General features: G+C 28.6%; 1 protein-coding gene across 5 annotated transcripts; it reads right to left on the bottom strand.

The window, feature by feature from the left end:
• Window positions 1-3,929: 3,929 nt before the first annotated feature.
• Window positions 3,930-17,276, bottom strand: LOC132934205 (WD repeat-containing protein 7). Of its 5 annotated transcripts, none has more exons than XM_061000481.1 (29): window positions 16,871-17,276; window positions 15,054-15,254; window positions 14,875-14,981; window positions 14,672-14,750; window positions 14,441-14,609; window positions 14,183-14,376; window positions 13,946-14,091; window positions 13,778-13,868; window positions 13,510-13,675; window positions 13,371-13,453; window positions 13,142-13,301; window positions 12,642-12,865; window positions 12,377-12,572; window positions 12,130-12,299; window positions 11,825-11,984; window positions 11,033-11,170; window positions 10,696-10,764; window positions 9,517-9,609; window positions 9,150-9,338; window positions 8,831-9,089; window positions 8,508-8,712; window positions 8,188-8,358; window positions 7,561-7,618; window positions 7,278-7,499; window positions 7,018-7,204; window positions 6,736-6,853; window positions 6,494-6,646; window positions 5,436-5,618; window positions 3,930-5,375 (listed from the first exon to the last, which is right to left on the bottom strand). In XM_061000481.1, the coding sequence occupies exons 2-29, from the start codon at window positions 15,216-15,218 to the stop codon at window positions 5,094-5,096; spliced, it is 4,437 nt and encodes a 1,478-aa protein (XP_060856464.1). In that variant the 5' UTR covers window positions 15,219-15,254; window positions 16,871-17,276; the 3' UTR covers window positions 3,930-5,093. The 5 variants fall into 5 exon arrangements, with proteins under 5 accessions (XP_060856464.1, XP_060856466.1, XP_060856463.1 ...); XM_061000483.1 differs by having other exon boundaries at window positions 8,260-8,358; window positions 15,054-15,258; XM_061000480.1 differs by having other exon boundaries at window positions 15,054-15,258.
• Between the last annotated feature and the right edge of the window lie 2,018 nt (window positions 17,277-19,294).

The following is a 19,294-nucleotide window of genomic DNA, read 5'->3' on the forward strand; positions in this document are numbered from 1 at the left end:
AAGAAATCAATAGATACGAGCCCACGAATCCCTTAGGTATTCATAATACCTAGGTGCTTTTGAATTATTTATTACTTATTATTTATTAATATTTAATACCTACAATTATAATTGTACGATAATCGTGAATTGTGACCATTTAGATTTATATATTATATTATAATTTTATTACAAAAATACCTACCTGTCCTACCTACCTAATACTGGTGTATATATATAAAAAAAAATAGTGTATAATTGGTACATAAATTATACCATAATTCACACATTTTACGCTGTTCTTAAAATGTAATAGAATTTATTTAGAATAACCTAGTTAGAAAATAGAAATGTTACATATTATCATTATATATTTATACATATAATATTCACCAGTTATAAGTAGAAATATAGTCGTTTTCATTTAAGTTGTAAATTGTTGAGTAATTTATTTTTTGTATTATAAAATGACGTGTTAAACAATGCAGTAAGCACCTTTATACACAATATTTATTTTTATATGAACCCAGCGTGAAATTTGAACATAATTCTAATATGATACAGGCATACAGCCCAACAGGTTTTAAATTATACATACATCATAATAATATATAATATATTCATTGGTTGATACTTTCAACTTTGATAGGTAGGTATAATACTATACAAGTGATTATAACTTATTTTAGTAGATTTTTTTTAAAAATTAAGTTAAGTTAAGTTAACAGAATTATTGTTAACTTAATTTAAACTTAATTGATGTATTAAAAATATCAATTAACTTAACATTTAATTTAATTGACAAAAATGAATACTTAACTTAACTTAACTGAGTTAAAAAATATCATTATAACTTGCCCAGCCTTGCATTTAGATAACCTTACACTTTAATTTTATGATTTATCATTTATATAGGTAAGTAAGTACGGTCCCTTTGTTTGTTATTAATATAAAATAATTTTTTTACATCAGTCGATCCTAAAATAAAAAATATTATAGCCTCGGTAGATCTTAATCAAAAGAAGTTCGGCGACCCTTGTAATATAGTATTTAGTAATATATAGGCTGACGGTCTATCTCCTATCAGAATCGTTTTTCATATCATGCATTAATTTATCATTGAATTTAAATTTAACGCATCTATTATTATAACTAGGGCCCGGATGTTGATGACTTTTGCATATTTTTTTTTGGAACATCATAGACGATGATTTCCTAGCTTCAAATGTATTTCAATAACAAACGCATCTATATAAAGATAGAGATGTTAAAATACGTTTTTTTTTTTGTGTATAATACCGTATTATACCAATATTATACCGTATAAAACCTTGCAGTACATTAAATTTCCGGAAATTTGACGCATGTTATAAAATCGTTGTTAATTATGAAATATGAATCCTTATAAAATGGATTAGGTGAACAAATTGCTAAAAGGTCAGAAAACATTTAAAGAACAAAAATAATAAAAGAATTATTTTGGACAAAATTCACCAAATTAATATTTAGGCATGCTATCAATTATGAAGTATCTACTGGCTACCCATATGCAGGTAGGTACCTAGTGACTAGAAATTTAAAATATTTTAATTATAATTCATATTTCATAGTAAATTATATTATTAATAAATTTCAAAATAAATTAGGATTTGATTTAACTTATTATCTGTCAACTAGCATATAAAATATATATTCAATAACTTTTTGGTTCCACATTTTTTACTTCAGGTAATTACTATAAGTTCTTATATTTAATACCAGAAATTTAGTAAAAAAAAAGTTGTATAAACTAAATTATTTAATCTTTAAAAATTTTAAATAAACATTAGGGAATTATCTGCTTTTTATGTAGAATTTTTAAATAGAAATAAATATAAAACTATACTTAATACTTATATAGGTACTATCTTATTGTACCTATATTTATTTTTGCTTGGATGGCCTACCCGTTTTTAAGTTTAGCCTAATTCAGACTAACAAAACAAGTAGGTAGTAAGTAGCATTTAATTTTAGGTTTTCAAAGAATTGTTCCTCAATTGTATTAGCTATTAGGTCTATGCTTATATTTTGTGTATTGTATGTTTATGTTACATAGGTTATGCTTTTATAATCTTCTGACAATTGACATTCATGCACAGCATTTCCAAAATTGTCCACTTCTTCTAAGACTCCACAAAATAACACAGGACAGGTGCCAGGAAATTTTATCCAGGTCTCAACTAATTCGTTTAACCATAGATGACTGATAACTAGATACCTACTCAAATTTAGCTTACAACTTTTCTACATTAAAAAAAATAAACTAGATATGATTTAGACCGCAAAATGTATTGGTACTAATTCTATAAAATAAGTTACCGAACTCATTAGATGACTTTCGACTAGACTCAATTATAGGTAGGTATATAAGTATATTCCCAACAAAGTTTTGTTCGCTCACAACCACAGATTCCCAACCTTTTTTACTCACGGAACCCTTAGTCATCTTCTAAAAATCTGGAGGCACCCTAGGCCCTATACTCTATAGTAGTATAGTCTATACAACTCTATAGATTACTTCGGTTTTATTTATCAGTGCGTAAGTATAAACAAAAGTAGTAAGGTATATAGTAGGTATATAGTTATACTATATACACATATTAAATTTTATAATAAAAATTATTACATTGAAAATCTTTGGCTTACACCGTGGCCAACCAGTAGCAATCAAACAAATAAATAATAATATTAAACTAAAGTATATATGCTACCAGCAAAGAGAATAATTTTAGCATTATAGGCACATTATGCTGGATTATCCACTATACCAGTGTAGAAAATGACAGACAATGAGCATTAAATTCAAAGTGTGATTTATTATGGAATAACAAGTGTAATATTATTGACACATATTTATAAATCTTAAGTAATGTGTAAGGTAAGATAGGTATGTCAATTTTTCTTGAATTAATCATTTCAAAATTCTAAATCAATACATCTTATATAGTAATAATAATAATAATAATAATAATAATAATAATAATATCTATAATAGTAATATTGTTAATAGTAAATACATAAGACAAATAAGCGCAGTTCCCACAAATACAGGCTATTTAATAACAACACTTATAACAATCCTTGTTGAAAAAAAGAATAGCATACGTTTATATAAATTAGATATTTTATATTTATAATAGATTGAATCTTAATGTAAGGCCTACGGATCCTTTGGAAACTTGTCTTTTAACCAAATCATGCGGTGGGTATTAATAATGTCGTTAAATAGCTTGTTTTGGTAAGTTAACATACACATTTAGTTTATGTATATACCTATAAAATATTTGTATGAAAAATGAAGCTAAGGATACAGTTATTATGTACACTATTTATTATTATAGTGGAATTATGTAAATATTTAGGAGGTGTATTGTGTGCTTATACCATTATGTTCATTAACAACGATTTAATATTTGATTAATGATTATTATAACAAAAACCATAATATGAAATATATCATTATATATATATAAAAAAAAACAATTAAAAAATTAAACGTATCACAAAAATTGCCCCAATACTGTTATACATGAAAAAAAAAAATGATTTTTCAAACTATTACTCAATATTATACTATTTTGTTTACTCGACACAATTTTAAATTAAACAAATTAGAGCAGATGTGGAGTGATCATTGACATAAAATATAGGAATGGACTGATAGCTGAGAGAGAGAGAAAGAGAGCAAATATTGTTGGAAAAAGATAGCATATACTTAAGGACTTATCCACAGACGTCTATTGTATAGAAATCGGGATATGAACAGGCTATCCATTTCTAAAAATATTGGCACTAAGCAACATATATCAGGGTATGGGGGATTCTCGGTCCATATATTAATATGCCTTTAGGATTGATACATCAATATTATTGATCACTGTCTACTTGTCTACTAAACATAATGTAATAAATACATGATATTGAAAATTTATTTTAAATTAGAGTAAATTGGATCTATTAACAAATTCAAAGTTAAACATTTATTTGTATTTGGTCATTGTTATTAATTTTAGATAACTCAATGAAAAATATTTAGTGGTGTAAAATTAAAAACTGTGAACAATATTTGTATTTATCTTCAAAACATTAATATAGAAAAAAAAATACTAGACAATAAAAAATAAATTATGTGGCACTCTGACACAATGTACAATAGATACATAAAAGCTGAAGTTAAGAATATTCAGTAATTGGGAGCGTTGTCAAGTTGTGCAGTTTGCTGTTTCAGTTATCAGTTAATTAAAAAAAAACATTTTTAAAAAACCAAAAATATTACATTTTAAAATTTGTTAAAAGACCATATTAATTTAATGTTTATATTAAATAATTATTTTTAAAAAATAATGGAGTAACCAATGCATAATAATAAAAATAAAAAAGAAAATTTCAGTATTTTCATTGTTAGACAATCATTTAGAATATTTTACATGTAATTTTCTAAGCTTTAATAGTTCTACTTAAACTTTGTATAAACGGTAGTGGCTTATCATTCAAATTCACAACACGTGGAACGACATTCAGTAAACATACAATAATGATTAACTTAAGTTATAATTTATAAGTTATCTACACAAACATTCTATACTATAATTAAAAAAAAAATCACATATGAGATCTATAATACAACTACATAATAAGATAACTTGAATTAAATAGAACAAAAATAATAATGAATTAACATGAGGGATTGAATCTTTATATAGTTAACAGGATTGAAGAATGTAAAAATATAATTGAAACAAAATTGATGTCTAATTAGATAATAATATGATGTCTTAGGGTAATATTAAAATAAAATGGATCAATAATATTATGTAAACAATTAAAAGATTATACTAAAAAAAAAAAACTTAAAACCTATAAAGACAAATTGGTTATATGAAAACAATAATTATGCATGTATAATAATATACAATTAAATACTTAATTAAATCAATTACACTATGTTATTAAGCCAAAATAATAAAACTATGGGAAATGTATTGTTAGCAAAAGCCTTTCGATCTAATAAAATTGTTATATCAACAACAAAACAATCTATTTTTCTTTATTTGCATTTAAATTGTATTTACAATTTAAATAACAAATGTTGTTTCTAAACCGTCTGAAAAAAATCGAACGCTGCGGTTACTTGCCCAGTGCAACTTGATTTGCCGCAGTTGGCTAGCACGTATCGAATCTTTTTTCTGAGTGCTATATGATTTAGTGCACTTAGTTTGACTGTTGCCTAAACCAAACATACCAGTAGACGTTTGCCAGAAGGATAATTTGTTTTCTGCTGCACTGTATGACACAAGGAATTTTCCGTCTGGTGAAAATGCGCATGCACAGATAGCTGCAGTGTGTGCATTAATGGTCTGTGGAAAAATATATTTTATAAATTGTAAATCCTCATTGAATAAAAATTAGTATTTAACCTGGCATTTGGACGATCTCAATTCATATAGTGCAATTGTGCCATTTTTGGTGCCCACAGCTATACGTCTAGATGTTGAACAATGGGTCACCTGGCCGAATCTGCTTATGGCTGGAGAAATCTCAGACAGAGGACGGGTTTTGAGTTGTGTTGGATCTACACAGTGCAGTATGATGTCCATTACCTGAAAAAAAAAAAACAACTGATAATTCAAAAAATGTTATCAATTTTAAAACTAGTAATTATTTTCTTTTATTATATTAATTTGTTAGTTAGGTTACTGCTTTTTATATTTCGTATTTTCAGACTTCGCCGGCAATTTTTTTTAAAATTTATTTAATTATATTTTACTGGCCAGATGGAGCTATTTTCGTATTTTACCTGTCCTAAAAGCAACATTTTCTTTGGGCAAGTCTATTTGACAATATGTTTCTATTTGTATATATTCTTATTTTCTCCTATTGGTTAATACATACGTATATACAGTGTTCGGACTTATCTAGATAATTATTAGTTCATCTTTTATCTTATCTAGATAAATAGTTACAAGGTATCTAAACGTTCATCTTAGATAATTTTTTTACTCATCTAAATTAATTCATCTAGATACATTTTTTATTGATAAAAATCGCGAAATTGTACAAACGCATTTAAATATTTATAGAGATTCTCACACCAAGATTATGGTTTATAAATAATGTAATTATTTTTATTTATATCATCATTATTATTATTATGTTCCTAGTGCCCAACTAAAATATACTTAAATTTAAAACCCATTTAAAAAAAAATTGTATTTATATTTTTTTTTTATCTAGATAAAAAAGTATTTATCTTTATCTAGATAAATATGAGTTAAGTTATCTTTTATCTCTATCTAGATACATTAGAGTTGCATTATCTTTATCTTTATCTAGATAAAAAACTACTTATCTAATTCGAACACTGCGTATATATGATCAAAGAAATCGGTAAGAAAAAAGTTCTTGAATATTCATATATAGATAATTGTTACCCAATTCCTAAAAATTGGAAGAATTAAAATTCAATTAAATTTACCTCCACTAGTAAATCTGTCATTTCAACATGCATTTTCTCGATCAAATGTTCCACGATAGATAAAATTTCTGGTTTTGCTCTGTGCAAAACTGAATTACTTATAGCCATATTCATAGCTTGAGTATTCTGTTGCATACTGTTGTAACGAGCCACCTGATATACATTTATTATGATAAGTAACATATTTATTTTAATGCTGAATTTTTTTCTGATTGTATGAATAATTATTATAGACAATATACCTCTCTGGCAATAGTTGTTATGAACACAGCAGGGCGAACATTTGCTATTGATATGAGTGCATGCCGAGCAGTTCGGTATGAATCAGCAGAAGGTGTCAAAGGTAACCCATAAGACATGCTAAAAGAAATTACATAGTAAGGATAGATGTGAATACAAACACATATAAGTGCACATTGTCACTGGTCCGGTTAAACATTTTTACTAAATTTACTCTCTAGATTATATTTTTTGTATAAGTTAATCTGTGTAGACCATTCTATATGTATAAGAAATCAAATCACCTAGGAACCAGTTTGTCATTATCACAACACAATTCCAATATCCCTAATAACACTTTGCTGACATCAAAATAAGGTTCCCATACAGCAAAACCACGGCCAATCAAATCTACTGCTGCTCTTCGTAATGCCATGTGAGCGGGCAATTTGATAGAGGATGGTGTTAAAAGCAATTGAGTTAATGCCAAACCTATTAAAATTAAAATTAACATACAAATGGTATTTAAAGTAGAATAATTAAAGTTTTTGAAAAAGAATCATACTTGTTAGTCTTGATAAATTATTATTTCCTATACCAAAACCTTCCACAATTGAACTTTTTCTTCTAATAGATGTTCCAGACTGTGAACGGCTTGATATACTAACATTATCAGACGCATTAACTTCCTGGCCAAACTCGGCTCCCATTACACCCATCAAAATTACAGCAGTTGTCTGTTTACGACGCAATTCATTTATAGATGATGGTTTTCTTAAACATAAATCTGAAAGATAAAAAAAAAATAGAAAATTACTGGCATATCATGAAATTAAATTAATTCTAACCTTCTTCTTCATCGTCGTCATCATCATCTTGAATGTTTGCTGATGATTCAACATTTTCCTATAAGCCAATAAGATAAGTCTTACAATTATGTAATAATAATTATACAATACAACTCCTCCTATTCAACAAAAGTTTGTATATTTAGAAGCATAAATATTTCCGGTTTAAGTTAACTGTAAAGAAGCATTGATTTATATTTGTTATGAAAGCAATAGTTAGATGCAAAAGACAACACAAATGTATAGATTTTTGTCATATTATCGTGTTCTCAGTATCAATCAACTAAAATTGTATTAAAAATATTATTGATCGAGTATTATTATTTAGCTAAATATAAGAGAAAAACAATTATATATAAATACAATCTTAAAGGAATTGTTACAAAGTAGACATTACAGTTGATTAGTTGTTTTTGTTTTTAAATATAACTAAATGTTTATATACATTATTGGGGCTGGCTATAGTAGTTCACTCTGTAAATATAAATTTCATAGTGTTTAAAATAATACAATTTATACATATCTTAATTAAGTATTAAGAAAAAAAAAACTATATAATGGTACACACAAATATTAATGATGTATGTTCTATTGTACTTGTTAGAAGCATTAATTAATGTTACTTACATTAATGTTTAGATTGGTTAAATTGTTAGAGCTAACTGCGGTAGGTTTCATGTTACCGTTAGAGTTGCTTACTGGTAAATATTGAACCCAAAATTCTACTAATGTTTTACGACCTTTAGGCCCAATTCGTTCTAATTCTGCTAACAACAATTCTTGAGCTGCTGTTCGCACCTATTATTTAAACAGTTAATTTCTGTTAATTTTGCATATTTAAGATTTTTTAAGTCATAATTACATGTTTGATAATTTTAGAGCCCTTGATCTATTAATAATAGTTGGTATGACATATTATATTATAAATTATAATTTATTATTATTACCTCCAAACAATGGTGTTGCCAACGGTGTGCTAGCATTTCAATTTGAATTCGTTTGTAACTCTTTGACCCATGATTGACAATTTTTTCAGGCAATGATTTACAATGTAACGTCTTTAGTTGGGACCATCCTTGTTTGATAAATGCAACCTGTGAAGTACTCTGTTCTCCATTTCCTTCCTCTGAACGACTTTTCACAGATTGTTGCCTATAATAACAAATAATAATTTATTTATTATAAAACTAAATAAAATAACATTTATTTTAGTAACTCAGTTATATATATACTATATTATTCAATAAATTCATCAAATATAATGTATTACCTTGAGAATGTGTTTTCAAGGAAACATGGAGCACTCATGGATATTAGTGTATTGGCTATAGCCACTATAGCAATTAAATGCTGACTAGTTACTGTAGTGCTTACTTCCCAGTGAGTTCTCGCGGTGAAAAGCCTAGTCAGTAATTCAAGCCTTACCATCTCTGGTGGTAAATCCATCAGTGGGCCATTGCTGGATTTAACATAATTATCTTCAAGATCAATACTACTTTGCCATGTAGGCAACAATAAGCTCATAAAACCTAAAAAACAATAATATCACAATTATAATGCTTTATTTTATTTTATTATTTAAAACCTACCGCCTTTTGAAATAACTCCAAATGATACAGGAATCATTGGACGCAATAATCCGAGTTTAGTTTCACAAATTTTGTCTACTTCAAAATCTAAACCCCATGCATACAGTAATGACATCAACAATTGGGCAATCTCCATCGTCAAATTTGCGCCACATACTTTACGACACACTACTCCACTAAGATTCAAACCTGAGGGTGGACATTATAATATATAAATGTAATATTTTGTTTTAAAAAAAAAAAAATCATATATACCTCCTAATAATATATTAAACAAAAAAATAAAAAAATAAGTTCAATAGATAGTTTTAATTTAAATTAGATTAGATATTAATAAAAAAATTATAGCTTAGTAATACAACATTACCTTTATCATTTGATTTGCTATCAAAACCTTCAATTACAGACTGTAGTTTTGTTAGTATAGTTTCTGAACCATCCTTTCTTTTAGGTAAAATTCCTAAATAATTATAACATTGACATCACACCACAAAATTAAATTAAATTAAAAAATTAAAAATATCACATACAATACAAAAAGCTCCAAACCAATATTATGCAGGCAAGATAAAAGCTTCTAATGCTTAAAGGACATTACAACACTAAAAACAAGTTTGCTTAGATTTGAAGTATTTCATTATCTAAGAAATATGGTGTGGGTTTCACACTTTAAGACACTTTAATTATTCAATGAGATACAGGTGTTTGAAAATAGGCATGTGATGTCATAAAGCCGAAGTCTAAATGGCGGCGTATGTTTTACATGTAAAAGTGTCTAGATTAAAACAACAATTTCAATTGTAAAAGATAATATTATTTTTTTTGGTTTATCCTTAAGTTTTTTTTATGTTAATGACACTGGTGTGATTATAATTTTGATAAACTTTTTCAAAGTAGATAGGATAATTATACTAAATTTATATGGCAATACAACAAGAGCAGCAAACTCAATAATTGTACTTAATTATAATTTATAATATGTATACAATAGCAAGATATATTACATTTTAAATCACACCATCGCTTTAAACACATAAATTTACTAAGGATTATGAAAAAAAATTCTGAAATTCTATAGTAAGTTATTAAAATCATGGTGTAAATCAAACTACTTTTACACGTAAAACATAGATGGCTGCTCACTCGTCGACTCTATGATGTCACGTGGTTATTCATCAACTCTCATTATCTCGTTGAATAATCATTTTTTTAACTTCGGATTTTCATTTATTGATGACAATAATACACCAATAAACTTAAAATTAAAAAAAAAAATTAACCTTGTGATGTCCTTTAAAACAATATTTTTGACAAAAAGTACCTATATAAATTAATAAAAATAATTCTAGAAATTTTTATTAAATTTAAATCAATGAGTTTAGTACTCAACATTTTTTTAATTTTATAGTTACTCAGAAACAGTTTAAAAACTATTTCATAATAAGTGTTAATTATTAAATGTTAATATGTAATTATAATTTTTTTAATTAAACTTTAGTATTCAAAGATATTTGTAAAACATACATTAGGTAGCATGCTCATTTACCATGTTTATCTTTTTCTTTCAAAATGCGTTCCATATTGTCGGCTTTGTCCTTAACTTTTCCAAAAAAGTCTTATCCAAAAGTAAGCAAGCATAAAATATTTCAGTATTATTAAAGATATAATTCTAATTTAGCAAACCCTCGTGTCCAAAAATTCTAATTATACCATGATTTTTAATGGCTTAAAATATGTACATATTATATCACAAAAATAAAAATAGCAATATTGAGAGGGTTTGTTAAACTCATGTTACTTTTTCATAAAAAAAAAAAAACAACTGTAAAACATCATGACATAATTATTAATTGTTGAGAATGGTAAGTATAATGATAGTATACCTGCAATTTTTTTATGAGCATCAGAAGATACAGACTGTGTTAGAGCAGTTATTTTTTGAAACTCTGTTGCATTTATTAGACCCTGTGCTTCCATTGTTTTTGGAGACATCAACCCATACTCTTCACTCAACAGTTGCACTAAAATAATATAAAAATATTATATTAATATGAAATGTAATCATATATAGTCACTGAACTGAAAATATGGGACGCGCTAAGGATTGACAGACTTGTACTACCATCAGACAGTGCCACATTGATATAGTTTTCATTATACTGGATTATTAAAAATAATACATAAGCTTGTTATAACTAAGAATACTACTTTTATTTTTTTTATTTTTATTGGGTAACCCGCGGCAACATAGGCCATTGGGTGTGGGGGAGGGTACTGTAGGTTTTTAAATTGGGTAGGTTGGTACACGTGTGTGTTGTGTTTTGGCAGAATTTCTAATGGGGCACCCGTAGGTTTCTGCCATGCCCCGGGTGGGGGGATGGCGGCACTTGTTTTCCGGACACCGTGACTTGCACAAATGCCGCCCGGTGGTCGAGGATCGAACTCGGACTGGCTGTGCCGAATCCGTTGCGTTAGACCGCTCGGCCACCTCGTCCCCCCACTACTTTTATTGATATTATTCCAACAAAACTATATCTAATGGAATCAAAATGGCTAACTCCAGGCTTGAATAAAGGGACACTATTCCATATTTACAGTTCAGTGCGTATAGTATATTGAATGTTTTTAGAAATTGAATTGCAAAATCAATGAACATTTTAAACTTAGTAACTGACCAACTAGAGCCTCAATATCAAAACATAATATATGACATTCTGGATCGTTAGGGTTAGTTCGAAGTCCTTGTACCATTAATGGGTAAGCTCTTGTTTTACTATGATCTGTGCCATCGGAATGAGCTGAATGATGCAATTGTTGCAATTGATGGATTCCTCTCTGCAATAAAAATTTTTAAAAATGTTTGAATAAAGACAAACCAAATTATACCTATTATATTTATTATTTATCATAAAAGATATACTGAGTGTAAATCAGCACAATCAGAATATGGGATTATATAAAATTTCTGAAAATATTTTACCTGTGTTGCATGTTTAATAGCACTGATATTACGATGACGTAACCCTCTGAAGAAATGTACTGCAGGATTAGCCAGACCCGAATCTACTGTACTAGATATGGTTGTGTTTTCGTCACATGCATATAGAACTTGTTCCCCGCTAATTCCATGTAAAACTCTATCCAAGTGACCTAAGTATTGTAATTTGTAGTATAGGTAATATTGAAAATAATGTAAATAATAAAATTTAAATCAATTCAACAAATACCAGTTTCCATTTGCCAAACATAAACAGTGGCATCAGAACAACCAACAATCATAAAATCATCTAAAGGACGCCATTTAATTGTAACAACAGGAAATAAGTGTCTGGATGCTAACACCACACATTTACGTTCAGACAAACTTAACAAAGTAACGGAATGATCGCTTGCAACTGCACAAATGCATTTCAATATTCTAGGCTGCAAATTGAGAAAAAAAAATTAACATTAATATAATAGGTATTAAGTTTTAATAAAAAAAATACCAACATTAGCGCATGTATTGGGTGGGACTAGAAGTTGTGTTATTTCTCCAGCATGAACACAAAATCTATGTAGCAATGTTCCAGCATATAAGTCCCATAAACATATAGCAAAGTCTACCCCTCCAGATAATAAATGAGACTTGTCATATCTTGGATGCATATGATGTGGATAGAGCAAACAATTGACTCGTCCATTATGGCCCAGTAAAATCTGGTGCGGTGGCCAATCTAAAAAAAAACAATTAGTTAAGTTAATAAATTATAATTGATAAGCGTTCTTAATTATTAATATTTGCTCTTCTATAAAAGAGCTAATTTATGTATAAGAGAAACTTTAAAATAATAACTAACAATAATTGTATATGAACCTAAAAGTTAGTTTTTTAATTTTAAACTATACCTCATACAATATTACTATATGTTTAATTTTATTCTAATAACTTGTATCCTAAATAAATATTTTTGTTCAAATTTCAGTCAAGTAAAAAATATTTTTATAAAAACCTTTGTAGTGTTGATGATTTCCATGTAATAGTTGTAACATTACTGTTTGAGTAGCTGGAATGATAACGATGGAACCATCTTGACGACCAATGACTAGACGACTTTGACCTGCCAAGTATATACTAGCAGTCAACTTGATATGTGGTACATTTTCACAGTCCTAAAATATATTGAATAATATAATTATGTATATATATTGATCACAATAGTTAATAACAATGATATTTACCAATTGGTTGAGAATTCCAACTGGATTGGGTTTCATAGATTCCCATGCCTTAGATAAACTTGTACTCATAAATGGAGAAAGACCTGTATAACATTAAATTTATAAATTTGGAAAATATTAACTAAATTTAAACTCTAACCAATTAATTTTTTTTGAGAATCATTTTCTTTAATAACTGATAGTTGAGCTGGAGAAAGTTCAGGAATTTTCCATATATTAACAGCTCCTTCTGAATCACCTCTTATCAATATTTTTCCATGTTGAAAAGATTCATAAAACCGAATAGCTGGAGAACAGTATAAGTGCTAAAACATAGAATAATACATAATTTTGTAAATTCTTCTTTTTATTTATTTATAAAAAACAGTACCCTCTAATAGTCTAAATTTTAATTTAAAAAGTATTACCGTGTTTGAAGTCACAGATAGTAAACTGTATAAATAGGGAATATCACCATCCTCAGCTTGCTTATGGAAGTTTTTATTTTCAACAATACTACTATATTATGAAAATAAATTACAATCAATTCAGTAAAATTGCATAGTTTTTAAAACTTATGCGAGTTAGATAATTACTTTGCCGGTAGTTTGTAAAGATAACCTTTGCCATCATCTGTCCAAATAAGAACGCGATCAGGAGCTAAAAATTCTCCACCCAACCAACGTTCTCCTCGAGGTGCATAGACTGTACATAAAGCTGAGAAATCACCAGCATCATATATCTGTAAGTAAATGCAAATAGGTTTATAATTATTCATATAGTTTGATATTGAATTATGAATTGTTACAATAAATGCAGAGTATTATATTAACCTGCCAACACTTTGAACAGACAATTAACACAGTTCTTTGGTGTTGAGAACAGCAAGCCATAGTCAAAGCATTAAGGCATCTGATTTGTTTACTTTCATTTTCGTATACTGAAACATCTGTAGGTCCATAGTCTCTTGGCTCTAAAGTCCACACTTTTACTGTTCCAGTTGTAGTCAATCCCAAAACAACATCATCTAAAAATAATAATAATTAAATAATAACAATTCTTTGTGAAACTGCAAACACTTTTACAATTACCTTTACATGTGTGAGGTTTCAATACATATAAGGCACTTATCCAGTCAGGATTGACACGTGATGATAAAGAGAAAATAATTTCTAATGTAAATGGATTCATTATAATGACCTCAGCATAATATCCATTGCAGAATAAACGTACATCTTCGGTCCCAACCATACGGTATGCCTATTAAAATATTTAATAATATTTAACGAAAAATAAATAACATTTCAAAAATTTTTGTTAACCTGAATGTTTGTATGAATATAAATTGATTTTGTAACTTCTCTACATTTTCCATCAACAATATCCCAAGTACTCATTTCACTAAAATTAGTAAAATTTAAATTAGATATGCTTTACAAATGATAAACAATTTATAAAAAATTCTAAATAAAATATATTTTCCCTAATTTTACAATTGAAATTAATACTAATTCTTATTTCTTACCCATTTTCAGATGAACTAACAAAAAATGCATTATCAGCAATAATACTGGCATGTGCAAGACATAGAACTGGAGCTGTATGACCAACTAATAAACATCTTGGAGTCATCTGTTAATGAAAAAAAATAATATATTGCTTATAGTTAGTATTACTATAGCGAGTAAACTTGTTTATTCTTACCTTTAAAGTTTCTGGAGATACTGACCAAAGACATATCTGCCCATCATAACATCCAGTTACTAGTGTTCGCTGATCCGGAGATAAATAAACACATGAAATGCAATGTGTTAAAGGTGTTTTACCCCATAAAACTATTGGAACTACTAAGCTAGTTCCTCCTGCCATTTTTATTAAATGATGTTTCCTTATTGCATTAGATATCTATCTAAAATCAAATAAAAATAATTAATACATAAATAATAAATAACAACTTTATACCTAAATACAAACCATAGTATGTTTGTAGATATATTTTCATAAAATACGATGTTTTTAAATAAATACATAACATTTTAATACACATAGGTCCATATTTAATTAAATTTTGTCAAAACTCTATAATATTTCATATATAATATATTTCAAATATGTTCATTAAATAATATCATAGAATAAAAACAATGTCATTATGAATTTAAACTTTCAATAATTAACAAATTTTTATCAACAATAACAGCAAGATTATCATCAAATAGACTTGAAAAGTTTGATTGAGGTTTAGAGGTTTATTTTTTACAAGTAGAACAAAAGTCACACCAATAAAACACAACACAAATAATAAAGGTATCTAGCTTGTTGCCATCGTTTAAGTTGTAATAAACAATTATATTAGTAATTAGCGATTACTAATTAGGTACTTATAGGTACCTACTTAAATATTTTGTTACTTTTCTGTTATCGTGACTACCAATCAATAGAACAAACAGACCAGGATGCGTCACTCACTCACTGCATTTGTTCGGACAATTTAAATCGAAAACATCCCTTGATTTGTTATGATGTAAGACCATCTTGAGTAGCTCTCATAATATCCTAAACTAACCTAACCTTACCTAGAGAACTGCCCAAGCTGGTTTTACACATCAATTCAAGCCATGGTGGAATGTTTTCGATTTACATTTTCTAAGAAAATGTATCGAAAGAATGACCATGTCACGCACAGGTCTATAGTGCTTAAAAACATTTTATTTTTACTCAAAGACCTACCCAAGGTGCCAAGTTTTGACGCTGGTGTTACATATAATATCAAGTGATGTTTTTGTTTTAAATTGTCTGAGCGAGTGACCCCGACTGGTCTATAGGTACTACGGTTGATAGTCGCAATATCCAAAAAGTACCAATAATTTTGTATACCTAAGCCGTGTTAATTGTTGATAATATTTATTTCTTATACCATTGCTACCACAGATGCTAATTATACCCACCAACAGGGACAGGGATTCATGGATTCTAGCCTCCCGCCCACCGCCAACAAATATGAGTGTCTATTATTGGATACTATCTCGGATTCTATCATTGATTGTACATACTGTATATAAAAATTAAAAATAAAATAAATTTATTTTTTTTTTTAAATTTAAAATAAACAAGCAGTTGTATTATTTAGGTGTACTATGGGTGGTATGTGAATTGGTTATGGCCATACTAGCGATTCAATCGAGCAGTTGTGAATGAATAATATTGAGTTACACTGACTTGAGCGAAAGGAGACCAAGTATGTAGAGGCGTAGATCTCATACAAACGATTTCGGTCGACGACCGACAGTGTGATAAATTAAGAACGTCCGTTCGATGGTTTTAAAGCGATTGTAGAGTCGCAGCCGTGTGGCACTTCCCCAGGCCGACAAGGAATTTCAGCGGGGACAGGCCAATTCCTGACCCATAGACATTTGCGTCGAAATAATAAGTCCGTTAATCGTTTTCATTCGGATTGATTCGGGACGGGGACCAAGTATTTCGACAACAACAATAACCATAATAGTAATAGTTCAGTTTACCTGCCCAAAAACGATTTCTGTGGTGTCGCTCTAATCGCCGTTGTTCGTACGCCACATCTCGAGATGGAAACCAATTAAAACGGACGCGATAAATTACTGTGGCAAGACAACGACGACGACGGAGGCGGTGACGGCGGCGGTTCGATTAATTACGAAGGCGCGTAATGTATTATTGTACGCAAACGGACGGACGCATAAAGTGTGAAACGACGGCACGACGATGATTATTGATAATAATAACAATAACAGTGACGATACGTTTAGTACCTGCGCTCTAAATCATAGCGAATAAATTAATATTATTATTACGTTCCAGCACACGATAATAATGACAATAATAACAACGATATTAATATTATAATGGTGAATAATATTTTAAGTAGGCTTCTTCACGAGATTACGTAGAAAAGAAAAAAAACCAAAGTGATAACAAACTCGATGATCGATAACGTACGGTATCGCCCCGATCGTCGCCAACGCCATATTATTATTATTATTATTGTGATAACACGGAGGACCCGAATGTTCCGCTGCGGGCAGAACGTTTCGTCGGTGACCCGCCAACCGAGACGTTTGTACACCAATATAATTATATTTTTATTACTCTTTTGTCTTTGAAACGAAAAAATCTCCTATGTGATTTTGAAGTTTTGGTTTCCCTAAATTCAGAAAAAAATAAACTATAATTTGATAATAATTGGCCAAGTGCTATTCGTCTATCACAATCCTATAATTAATAAAAAATAATAAAATATGAAACATCGAGCCAATGTGTTATGGTTACTAATACTTACTATTACTAATTACTATAAATCATTTATAAAATACCTATCTTAAATGTATAATATCATAATATTATTAATATGACAAAATTATCATTAAAAAAACCTCCTACATCGGGCTATGTACCTATATGTAGATATCTATACGCTTGGAAAAAAACAAACTAATAAAACCTTCAATGTGGCAAGACATTGACAATTTATAAAATAGGTAGGTATTTCAACCAATATTGAATTTGAATTTTACTCCAACTTTTTCAAAATAATATTTGATATTGTGTTAAATGTTTAAAATAATGAGTTCCCCTTGATCAATCGCAATGTTTTTTAAAAGTTTTTTGTGTGTCCTGCAAAATTGGGGCTTTGCACATGATGTGATATTTGAGGTTTTTTGAGACCACAGCTGAACAACGCAATATCATTAAAATAATATCCACCTAATAGCTTAGTTTAAAACAATCCACTTACGCGTTTTTAGAATATGAAACAGTTTTTTTACAATTGTACGATAATATAGGTACCTCATAATCATTTGTATATACAGATATTTAGAAATTAATATTAAGTGTGTCGTACCTTCTATCGTAGTAATACGATAAATAATACATTACTAAAATAGGTACACTCTGCATTAGATTTAGTTTTTTAACACATATTTATTACGTCATATTTGTTAGGCAAGTACCTGGAAAGAAGTATGGCTACAATTTGGACCAGGGGTGAGTCCGCCTGCAGTGGTGTAATTTAGAGTAAATATTTATTTATTTGGTGTTGGGGGGAGGAGGAAATATAATAAATATTTTTACCTACCTACTATCAATAAATAGAGTCTGAGAGGAGGTGACAACCTTCTCTTCCTAAAATAATTTAACAATAATAAATCTAATAACATCAAGACATCAAGTGTGTTTATGGTGGGCCTAACCTATGTTGTAAATCTCTTGAATCAGGATACATACAATTTTTAATGTCAATTATTTTTAATATTTATCAATGGAAGTCGTTGAATTTCATTTTTACATAAAACATTATTTACATTATTATAATAAGTAACATTATTATTAGTTGATAAACTGACGTATATTAATACGCAAACAAATTATTAGTCATTATACTAATTGATTACAAGAAGCAATAGAAGCAGTTGCAGACAGATAATGAAGGTCATACGTTTTTACAGAAAAATGTATTTATGGAGCTGAATTTATGGTTACCTATGGTTGTACCTTCCTAATCATCGATATATGTACCTCCTATATATAATTTATGAACATTACAGGAACGTGCACTTTTAGTACCTAGGTACCATTTTTAAACTTTAAAATATGGTGGGATAGAAATCCTCTATATTATTAGATAGTTTTTTGTAAGTAACACCTATCTACTGCTAGAATATTATAATATAATATGTATTCTGTTATGCGGTGATCTTTGAACGTTATCGACAGCAGTTTTCTTTTACAAACCGTGTTATTTTTTCAAAACGTTGGTCATTTACGCATTAATTTCTTTTGCGTTGATTTGTGTTTATTTATGTATTACGTTGGCTCTGGGACTTTGTGTAAGAATAGCAGATGGCAAAATAAATGTTTCTGGAATAATATGTAGGTGGGACCTGGTATCTACCTATAATAATTAAATT

This window comes from Metopolophium dirhodum, chromosome 1 (genome assembly GCF_019925205.1).
Source record: "Metopolophium dirhodum isolate CAU chromosome 1, ASM1992520v1, whole genome shotgun sequence".
Classification (NCBI taxonomy): Eukaryota; Metazoa; Arthropoda; class Insecta; order Hemiptera; family Aphididae; genus Metopolophium; species Metopolophium dirhodum.

What these genes read in the sequence shown, in the direction of transcription:
- LOC132934205 (XM_061000481.1), bottom strand. Translation starts at nt 15,218, where the DNA reads ATGGCAGGAGGAACTAGCTTAGTAGTTCCAATAGTTTTATGGGGTAAA. An exon ending in GAAACCTCACACATGTAAAG is followed by an intron (nt 14,377 to 14,440) that starts GTAATTGTAAAA and finishes TATTATTTTTAG; the next exon opens with ATGATGTTGTTTTGGGATTG. An exon ending in TAACCAATCTAAACATTAAT is followed by an intron (nt 7,619 to 8,187) that starts GTAAGTAACATT and finishes ATTGGCTTATAG; the next exon opens with GAAAATGTTGAATCATCAGC.